The sequence below is a fragment of the Rhipicephalus sanguineus genome, chromosome 8 (assembly GCF_013339695.2).
Source record: "Rhipicephalus sanguineus isolate Rsan-2018 chromosome 8, BIME_Rsan_1.4, whole genome shotgun sequence".
NCBI lineage: Eukaryota > Metazoa > Arthropoda > Arachnida > Ixodida > Ixodidae > Rhipicephalus > Rhipicephalus sanguineus.
The window spans coordinates 57,226,719-57,237,756 of record NC_051183.1 but is presented as its reverse complement, the minus strand read 5'-3'; the positions used below and the strand labels follow the sequence as shown (position 1 = coordinate 57,237,756).

The following is an 11,038-nucleotide window of genomic DNA, read 5'->3' as shown; positions in this document are numbered from 1 at the left end:
TCCTCATCACGCGATTACTTCTAAATATGACGTCATCATGACGTCACAGATCACTAACATTTGTGACGTCATTGTGACGTCATGAATTCTGGTGTGACGTCACTTGACGTAACGTCACATAATACCGCCATCACATGACATCGTACCTTGTCAAAGGTGGGCAAATCACTGACGCAGTGCAAAATCCTCGAGGCAGCGCAAATCCTAGAGACAGCGCGAAACCACGCTAGGTGCACAACGCTTCCGGTGTGTGGCGGGGCAGGATCAATAGATCGGGTGAGAAGGAAAAGAACATGGCTTTCTCCTTCAAGTCGACTTAGGTGACACCACAAGGGACCCTGTGAGTTTTAAATGCGAAGCATTTCTTAGCGAACCTTTGGAACTTCGAGCGTTTCTATCTATCTATCTATCTATCTATCTATCTATCTATCTATCTATCTATCTATCTATCTATCTATCTATCTATCTATCTATCTATCTATCTATCTATCTATCTACCTACCTAGCCGCCTACGTCTGGCCTACGCCCATTAGCTTGGCGTAGACCAAAATTGGCATGGGAGGGTAAGAGTATTTGACGAATATGACTGTCGGGTCATGACATGAATAACGTGAAAATCCTGTCGCGTACGTCGTCAAACCCTCTCCTCCAGACACGTGTGGCACATACCCGTTTACCACGGCCGCAATATACCGGTATGCGCCACAGGTGATTGACAGTCTGTATCTACCCAGGAACGGCGAGAACAGGCATTGGTAACGTAAATGCGAGGGCGGTAATAAAAACCGACATCGCCAGCGTTCACGCGATGAATGGAACAAAATGAAAATTAGGATCAAAATTAAAGTTCTAGGTTAGCCAAGTGACTATTGGCGAAGAAATCCCACTCGTCACTTGTACTTGAGTCAGCTAAAAAGAAGTTCACTAATTACGGTTAAGACTAAAAATTGCTCACAATGATTACGTCTTTTGCATGACGTAGCGCCAACGTCAAACAGCTCGTATCTTAAACGCCAAATGTCACATTACCATGCGCTGAGGTTCAAAGAGCATAAAAATGAACGTCAGTCTTTATATTCAGTCCTGATTCATAGCATATAGAACGTATGTTTCAAATTTTTGGTCTTTTAGCAATACATGGAGAATCTAGGAGCGCTGTACGTGGTGGATGTCTGGGTGTGTGGGTGTGTGGGTGTGTGAATGTGTCGTGTGGTTGCGCTCTAATTAAGTTTTTGGAAATCATTTGTGAGAGTTGGCATATTGCGAAAGGAAAGTCCAACTCAAAATTCGGCAAATCCCACGCGTTGTGGGAATCGGTTTCATGCGAAGAAGCCAGCGAATACTTCTATGCCGTATTTTATGGCTTTGAGCCAAGCGTTACAATGTGAATCGACGTGTTTTTTTGCGATAGCAATTATATGGACAGTCTCGGCTGCTTTTTGTCCGTCCCCGCCGCCATGCACCGCATGTGTATATATATATATATATATATATATATATATATATATATATATATATAAAAGCCCCCAAGAAAAATAATTCAGAAAAATGCTTCCGAAGCACGGAATCGAACCAGGGACCTCTCGCTCCGCAGCTCGTGGCGCTAACCGCTACGCTACGAAACGCAGATCGTCCAGGCAGCTAATGGCGAGCGTCATATACACACCCTTTACCGTTGGATTCACTGAGGGCCGGCAGGCGCTTATAAGCGTTTCTTCATTACCAGAGCGAGATGGCGCGAGGAGCACAACGCCCCGGGGGATTGTATGTCTTGTGCTTTCCCCGCGATGTCCGCGCTGAAGTCACAGAACATAAGAAGGTCACTTCGCTCGCTGCAGCGGCCGCGTTTGCGAAAGTAGCGCGCTGTTCAAACGGAAATAAGTAACAACTGCGACATTTAGTTCGCGCTCGTCCTGTGTGTACCTGTTCGTTCGCTTCGTGCGTCCTGCTTTATGTTTCAGCAGTGTTCTTGAAGTATCGAGCTGTGACGCATGACAGTTCGCGCTCGTCCTGTGTGTGTTCTTTTCGTGTGTCCTTTGGGCTCGAGCGACGCGCTGGCAATTTCGAGCTGCTTTCCGTTCTTCGCGTTACGTTCCAATTTGTTGCTATCACATTCATTGCTTCGTCGTTGCGGCGAAACTGACTTTTTGTAAGTGTAGTACTCTGTGCACATCGTGGGCTTACAAGGCACGTCGACAACACTGGCGCTTAAAGGGTAACTTATGGATGGACGTAACGTCAGCCCTAACGTTAGAGCGCATACGTCAGTATTATCGAAATTAAGTGCACTTGATGGTGCAATCACGTGAATATCATGCGTAACTTTGGTTATGGTATTGCTCCCGGTCGAGCGATGGAAAACAGCAAATGTGACTGAATTCCTCGGATTTCAGTGCGCTACCGCTGACGATTGCCTGTTTTCGAGAGGGTGTGCTTCTCGAGGCGACCCGGCCCGTCGAGATCTGCAGACATTTATCGACCAAACGGATCTGGCGACCCGTTTATAGACGTTTGTTTTTCGTTTTAGGGGCTAAGCTCCTTATAGCGGCACCCGTTCGTCCCTCGTAGCGTAGTATGTAACCAGTCTTACGCTTTGACCTGCAAGGTGGTGCCGCTGGGAGATTTTTCCTGTGCGTTGTTGAACAATAAAAAATTCGCAGCGTTAGCTAAAAGCCGACTTCTTCTGTCTCTCATTCCCATTAGCAGCCATTCTTTACCTCCAAGGTAGTGCCTGGTGAGATTTCTCCTGTGCGTGAATAAACAATAAAAATTTTGTTCAAAACGCCGTTGATTGATGAAATAAACCAACAAAAGACGCCAGATGTTTTGTAAAAGCAAAACGAAAGAACGCCAGATGTTTCTAAAGCAAAACGAAAAGACGCCAGCTGCTTAACGAAAGACGCCAGATGTTTTCTAAGCAATGGTTTTCTGAACAATGAAAATTCACAGCGTACATGTAAAATTAAAGTGCGCTGCAAGTCGTCATAACTCATCGAACCTTTAGTATAAACGCGCCCAATCTCACGTCGGTGATGATGTACTGGGCAGAATTCACGGAAGATTCACGGTTTACCGATGAACCTCCGCAGCTTCGCCCACTCATCATTCACTCCGTGGATATGCTGTTTTTTTCTACTTATTTTTGCCCAAGTCGTCGTCATTATTCTTTCTTTACTTTCCTATCTTGTTTCCTCTTTCTCTCATCCTGTCTTCCTTTCCTGTGTGTCTTCCCTCCTCCCGAAAAAGTAGGTAGGCGTTGTGCCCCTCTGCCTCTCTAGGTGGCAGTTGTCAGCCTGATTTTTCTCTCTTTTCTCTGTTGATGCTAATCGATAATAATAATAATAATAATAATAATAATAATAATAATAATAATAATAATAATAATAATAATAATAATAATAATAATAATAATAATACAGGCACAAATTCATGATGCTGGTTTTTGGTCGCGAACTTGATCTTCCTTCCAAACTTCAGCAATATATTTAGACATCAATGCTCGGCAAACGTAATATTTGCGGTAGGAACGACGAACTTTTATGTATTAGTAATCGTAATACTTCTATTTGTAGCGGAAAAGTACCTACAGTTAGAACGGAAACCATCTAGCACAAATTTCTCGCACATATGACTGGCAAGTGCGCAGCAGTTCCTGGGTACGAGCTGTACTTAATCTAATGTTGTAACTGACTATAGTTCTTCGGGATTGAAAGGTCAGATTGACATTTTCTTTAATGACTTACTCGTGTCAGAAGGATATGTCAGTGCCCTCTCAAAAAACATCTGATGTCAGAAAAACATACTGTATAATGTCAAATTATTTGCGCAAACGGAAGCTGCCGAGACCTTAGCTTTAAAAAGTGCTTCAGTGAGAACAATTAAGAAGAATATTCTAGATACTACAGATGCGTTTGGTGGTTTGATTTAATACAGACAGACTTGTGTTGATCTCATTTGAGAACAGCGGTAGGGTCTATGCTTCGCTCGCGCTTGCCCTCCAAATCGCGATATTTCTTTCGAAGCATTAAACCAGTGTTTCCTATGTATTTAAGAAGTTAGCCAGAATGAACAATGCACTCCTTTGCCTTCTTCGATGGAGCGCCATTGTCGGTAACTACAAATTACTCCTCTGCTATAAATTCACATCATGCGCTTCGCTCATTATATATGTTTACTATGTGTGTTGGGTATTTAAATAGGCTGGCTTTACAATATCAGCTGAGAAAAGAAGCGTTAGTAGATTTAAAGGTACGTGTTTAGTGTACAGCAACTTTTGCGAGCCGTTAACAAATAATATGCATCATGATTTTCTAGATCAATATTAGTATGTGGAATGACGGAGAAAGCAAGGGTAAATGCAGACGGTATTAAAACATTCACATATATATATATATATATGTATATATATATATATATATTGTAGCGAAGCGTTGGAAGTCTATGTAATGGGTTGCCCTCTCGGGCGCTCTCTAGTGGGTCGTCCCCTTCGGCTCTTCTCTGACAGCACGCTCCTCGCGCACAGAGTCCGCGCTCTGTCTTGACTGTCGCCGTTGTGCTTCGTCGACTAGTGCCGTCAATAAACGCCTTTATATATACATATATATATATATATATATGCGTGCGTGTGTGTGTGTGTGTGTGTGTGTGTGTGTGTGTGTGTGTGTGTGTGTGTGTGTGTGTGTGTGTGTGTGTGTGTGAGCGGACGGAGACCTAATCCAAGCTCTTAAAAAAGATATCACGGGCCGGCGCCAGGGGGGGGGGGGTCATTACCCCCCATGAGGCCGTCCGGAGGGTCCCGAGCCCCCCAGCCTCCCCGTACTCTCCGCCTATGCCACATAGTGATGCCCACTGATAGGTGAAGCACCCCAGTCTCACTGCTGGCAGCGGGGAAAAAAAATGTAACAGTTGATAGTGTGCCTTGCAGTCAGCTGAAATGCACGCCTGTGGAAATGTGCTTTATTGCAACATGGCAGTCGCACATGTGCAGTATGTCACGTGCTACTTGTGGCGTTACCATGTCATAATGCAACTATTTGTAGACCTGCCAACTCTCCTGATTTGCCTACGAGACTCCAGAATTCCTTCAAACCCTCTCATTTGTACGGGCAAGGCAATACATCCTCCGAAAATTTGACTAAACCCACCGTGAGAACAAGGTAGTGATAACTACAGACCGGATTTTAGGCAAATGCCTATTTTGTTCCTTGCGTTCCTATAGCCCCATATTGATAAATGAGCATGAATTGGAGTTTAAGTAAGGCTTTTAGAGTGTTTTATAGTGCCTATGAATGCTTAGTTTTGGAATTTGTGCCTAAGTGCCTATAATGCTTATTTTCAAAACCGGCACCTATAGGAACAATATTTACCCTCAAAATTCGCTTTCAATCGCAGTTTGAGAGTGTTATTCATGTTACAGGGCAACACTGACTGTGTGAAACTCTATGGAATTCAAACCTAGTCCTCTAGTTCCGAAAAACAACCACTAGCAACAATGAAATAAGACGCGCCGGCCACGATATGCTGCCACGCTGACATGACTCAAACGAATGGCGAATGGGGAACTGTGGAAAGCCGTCAGGGAAACGGAGAGTCAAGAGCAAAAGAAAGAAAATGTGATGCGCATGCGGCTTTTCTTTTGTCTGTAATCTACTTCTTAAGGTGTTCACCGACAGGGGCAAAACTGACCCTATGCAATCAGGCCTGGCACACACGATGCATCCTTCCCTTTTGGTCTCATAGCGGTCTAGCTATCTGCTCCTGTGCTACCCTTTTCAGTCATGTCGAGGAGAAAGAGACCATGGAAGGTGTTTATCCGACAGTAGACTCTTCACTCACGATCAGGGTGTCTACAAAGTTGACATTTCTCAATTCCCTGACTTTTCCAGGCTTTCCCTGAGTGTTTTTGCTAAAATTCCCCGAGTGAAACAGAACTTTGTTTTATGCCAAAATGGGTAGAGACCATGTCGCTCGATGATGTTACTCTCTAGTACGCACGTTTAAAAATAAAAATAACTTAATCCCATTTGAATAGTACAGAGTACAGTTAAATCTCAATATACTCAAGTTGGGAAAAGCGGCACTGCATTCTATTGAAACTTTGTTAAACTGAAATTCGACCTTTCATGCAAGACATAGTTACCGAAGCATTTGCCACAAGAATGTTGGACTAATACGGCACCCTGAAAAAACTTTTCTTTTTGCCTAAAAAAAATCAGTTTTGTTGAGCCTGAAGTGCAGCAATCAAAATTATGTGCCTTACCGGAGTGTCACGTGCAAAGACGAAACAAATGCAGGTTTAACGCACTGTGCAATTGCGCTTATTCTGCTGCCGCGGCTTGTAATCAAAACCTCGCGCGTTTCCCGGAGCAGTGCGACGCCGATGCTATCATGTTGCCCAGCCGAACCATTTGCTCGGCACGAACGCGCAACATGGAAAACCGTCACACGTTAGCAAAAAATAGTCGCAGTTTCACCGCGAGGGCGAGAAAATGAATCCGATAGCAAGAAAGAGGAATTTTATACGAATATAATCTAGTAGCTCACTCCTTCAGGATACGCAGCTGCTGCAAAAAGAGAGGTGACCTATCTATGTAAGGCTCAGGGGCGGATCCAGGTGATTACTATGGGGGGGGGGGGGGGGGAGGGGGGGTTCCATCATCCGATGGGGAAGGGGGGGGAGTACAAAGGCTGTCGCCACCACCTAAGCAGTGCATTTTAAAAGGTAATCACACGAGGGAGAAATCGGCGGGGGACTCGGGGGGATTGCGGATCCCCAAACCACGTCGTCACGGATTAGTGAGTGGGCGCAACCCCCCCGTGACTCCTCGGAGGAGAGGACCTTTTCCCCGACAGGACAAACGATCCCCCGGCTGTGGGGGATATGGCGGAATTTCGGGCTCTTGTTTGGCCACATTGTTGCACTTATATATATATATATATATATATATATATATATATATATATATATATATATATATATATATATATATATATATATATATATATATATATATATATATATTACAGTCAACTATGAAGAAACACAAGACCAAGAAGATGGCTTTCGCCTTCGAGTCGTGTTAGGCAAATGCACATGAGAGCCTATGAGTTTTTTTTTTTCAGATTTTATGGTGCCGAGAAACTCATGACTGCGATCCAAGTGACCAGACACAATGACTCCACCAGCAACGAATTTGCAGAGGATAATACACGAGCGAACGACCCAGCAACAAGCTCTGCACATGCGATTACGTAACAAGAAATCTCAACGAATCAAACGAATTCCCTTCATCAGACTTTCATGTTGTGCATGACAGGCTAAAAGCATGTAACGATCGTCTGCGGCCGCTCAACGTAGAGCTAGAAGGCCACCTTACGGATGATCAAGTTGTTGAAGATTGCGCCTCATTGGCAGAAAATGATGATAATGCTCCTGAAAACCATGTCGTTGCTGTGTCGCCATATGAAAGAGTTGAAGGTGTCAGTGATTCAGGGCAGTGCTGTAACTAACGACGTCGCTAATGAAGGTATCGCTCGAGGAAGAAGGCATACCTTCGTGGATTACATGATACACGGGCTTCTCGGCTCGAGTCTTCCGAAACTTGAAGTGCTTCACTTCCGCGAGAGCCCATCGCAGTGGACACCTTTCTGGGACATGTTTATGCACGCCGTTCGTGAAAACCCGAGTCCGACAAATATCGAACGCTTTAACTATTTTGAGAAATTTCTGACTGGACAGGCTGCGAAAGCTATCGGCGGCATTCAGGCTGCGGAGGGCGCATATGAAGATGAGATTACCTTTCATAGCAGTCGATTTAAAAATAAGATAATCGAACAGAATTTCTTGGCGAACCTGTGAACGCTCAGGCCAGTAAAATGTTGCACCATTGTAGCGTCTTTGCGCAGCTTATTGGACACCATCCAAGTCAACGTAAGAGGCCTCAATATGCTCGGATGCCCAGAGCTTTCCTGTGCCGCCATGCTCGACAAGGTTTTGACTAAAGCTATACCAGGGAATAATATAGTGGACTACTTCAAACAGAGCTGGAAAACGAACGTCGATGAAGTTTCATCATCGGAGACGGAAGTGCAGCAGCTACTTGGTTACGCCCGCTTGGAGGTGCAGACTCGCAAGGAAAGCGCCTTTGTGGGAGCCTATGATCGTGGTGCCCGAGATCACCGACAAGGCACGCTTCCGAAAGGTCTACCTAGGCTTCCCCTTTGGATTGGAAAGGTACTTGCTTCTGCCTTTAATCTGCGCACACAACAGTATCACGTCCTTCTGACATTAGCTCCCTGGAAAAAATGCCGTCGCCATGTATCTCGTTCGAAGTGTATAGGGATCGTATGCGACCATCGTTTACAACCCAGGCTACATTCCGAAGCAGCGCTCAAAAGAAGCAAGGAGCCCTAGCTTACAAATTGCTATGAAGGATTCGTCATCACAGTATTTCGAAAATGTTGTTTTGCTGCAGACATTAAGTGCTTGGTTGCTAAGTGAATGAGACTCAAGCTTTTTCCGAATTGTACTTGACAATGAAAGTGAGCTGACTTTCATTAGAGAAGATATCTCTAGAAAATCGAGCCTACCGAAAGTGCATACTAACGAAATTAATCTAATGGCATTTGGAGGAGCGAGCTGAGAAGCGAAAATACGAATAAACATTATTAGGGAGACGTTGATGAATCACTTTGATCAAGAAGCATGATATATAAGCGATAGAAGTTCCACTGATCTGTGAGCAGCTGACTGAAATGCCAATGACCAACATGTTTCTACAAAAGTTCTTAGAAGGAGAGACGTACATCGCTGATATGGCAGAAATCTTAGGACTAAAAACTTAAGTCGGTATATGCTTGCTTGTTCTAGGGGACCAAATGTAGAAATTTTTGTTGAACGAAGTTTTGCTTCATGAGCAAGACTAAGGCCTATAGTTTCCATCCACACCAAGCTTGGATGAACGTTTCGAGGAACTACACAGTGAGAACGACAGAATTTTTTGCGTGCTGCTGCTCAGATCTGTGTACTTCGCACTAGCTGCGTTCACACAGACATGTCTCTCGCACTACAACGATGCTCGTAACTCGGCAGCATTGGTATATGTGATCCAGTTACAAACGAACTACAAGAACGATGTAATCCGGCGGTTCGACGGGGAAATACAGAAAAAGAATCGGCGACTTGACGTCGCACTTCCATCAAACAAACTGAGCTTGACTCTAGCAAACAACTGAGCAGTTGCTGTGCGACTACTTCACAGTTTAACACGACATATTGCATTACAAAGCTGTTGCTGCGAAAATTTCTCAAATCCGTCAACAACGAGCTAAGTAGCAGGGGACTGTTGCAGCTTTAAGCGCTTTCTCTTTTAGTTCCTCCCGATAAGCGCGCTGAGCTACACAGGGAGGTATGACACGGGGAAAAGAAGCTAGATCAACGCGCGTTATGAAACTCGATCGCGCTTAAGCGTTGTGATTCCTATACACGCGAGTGTTGCTATTCTGTAATGTTAGCAGACGATGGATCGCGGCGCCATCACGAGGCGCCAACCCTTTTGCAAGAAGCGCATCTGATCCAAACGCTGCTCTTGATTTTTGTCGGCAATTGGCCAACACCATGCTATCTGCTTTTAGGGGCGAAGCTCCTTAAGGCGGCACCCGTTCGTTCCTCGTAGTTATCGTAGTCGTAGTGCGTAACCAGTCGTAACGTTAGTACCAGATCTTGACCTCCAAGGTGGTGCCGGTGGGAGATTTTTCCTGTGCGTTGTTGAACAATAAAAAATTCGCAGCGTGCGCGTTAACTAAAAGCCGAATTCTTCTGTCTCTCATTCCCCATTAGCAGCCATTGGCATGTTCCAGTAGGAAACGTTAGTAGAAGTAGAAGTGTAAGTGTTAGCTAAAAGCCGACTTCTTCTGTCTCTCATTCCCATTAGCAACCATTGTTTACCTCCAAAGTAGTGCCTGGTGAGATTTCTCCTGTGCGTGATTAAACAATAAAAATTTTGTTCAAAACGCCGTTGATTGATGAAATAAACCAAAGAAAGACGCCAGATGTTTTCTAAAAGCCAAACGAAAGAACGCCAGATGTCTCTAAAGCAAAACGAAAAGACGCCTGCTGCTTAACGAAAGACGGCAGATGTTTTCTAAAGCAATGGTTTTCTAAACAATGAAAATTCACAGCGTACATGTAAAATTAAAGTGAGCTGCAAGTCGTCATAACTCATCGAACCTTTAGTATGAACGCGCCCGATCTCACGTCGGTGATGATGTACTGGGCAGAATTAACGGAAGATTCACGGTTTACCGATGAACCTCCGCAGCTTCGCCCACTCATCATCATTCACTTCGTGGATGTGCTGTGATTTTTTTAACGTCAAACAGTGGGCGCTGGCAGCTCGAAAGAGGTCGAGTACAAGCCTCTGTTAGAAGCGAGGGACGCCTGCGAAAATGGCAACTTGCTGCCCTTCTGAACTTTCCTTGCCACGCGCGACTTCAAGATTTTGCTCATATCTTCATATCAGTGTCTGGTTTCCGCGGGATTTGTATTGTCATCAAGCTGGAGGAATGTTCCTCACGCCTTTAACAGTCAAAAGAATTGCTCAAATTCAACGGGTGAGAAGCGTAAAACGCTGGGCTGGCTGGTATGTTCATATTATTATTATTATTATTATTATTATTATTATTATTATTATTATTATTATTATTATTCTGTCGTTTGAATAGATAAAAAAATCCGGCAGATCCCACGCACCATGGGAATCGATGTAATGCGAAGCAGCCAGCAGAGAGCTGCATACATCGCCTTGTTTCTCTCTGAGGAAAATGGAGTCATTCACGTCATGCCATCTAGTTCACTACATGTCCCATGTTTGTGACGCATGCATGCATGTACAGTCTTTTATGTAATGAAACATATATTCTGGTACAATGCATGACCTGTCATTTATGTTCGTCGTACACTTACGTCACGCAATACCAGTTTTGGTGTATATCAAGCCAGGGAAACGGCCGCGAGCGCACCATGAGCGTGGCATGTAA

The 11,038-nt window shown here is 44.4% G+C and overlaps 1 protein-coding gene across 2 annotated transcripts in view; it reads left to right on the top strand.

Moving 5' to 3' along the window:
- The first annotated feature begins 3,935 nt into the window (after positions 1-3,935).
- Positions 3,936-11,038, top strand: part of LOC119402755 (zinc metalloproteinase/disintegrin) — a 44,690-nt gene continuing 37,587 nt past the window's right edge. For both annotated transcript variants that reach the window (XM_037669834.1, XM_037669833.1), the window contains exon 1: positions 3,936-4,111. In XM_037669834.1, coding sequence (XP_037525762.1) covers positions 4,066-4,111 — 46 coding nt within the window. In that variant the 5' untranslated portion in view covers positions 3,936-4,065. The remainder of the gene's footprint in view (positions 4,112-11,038) is intronic.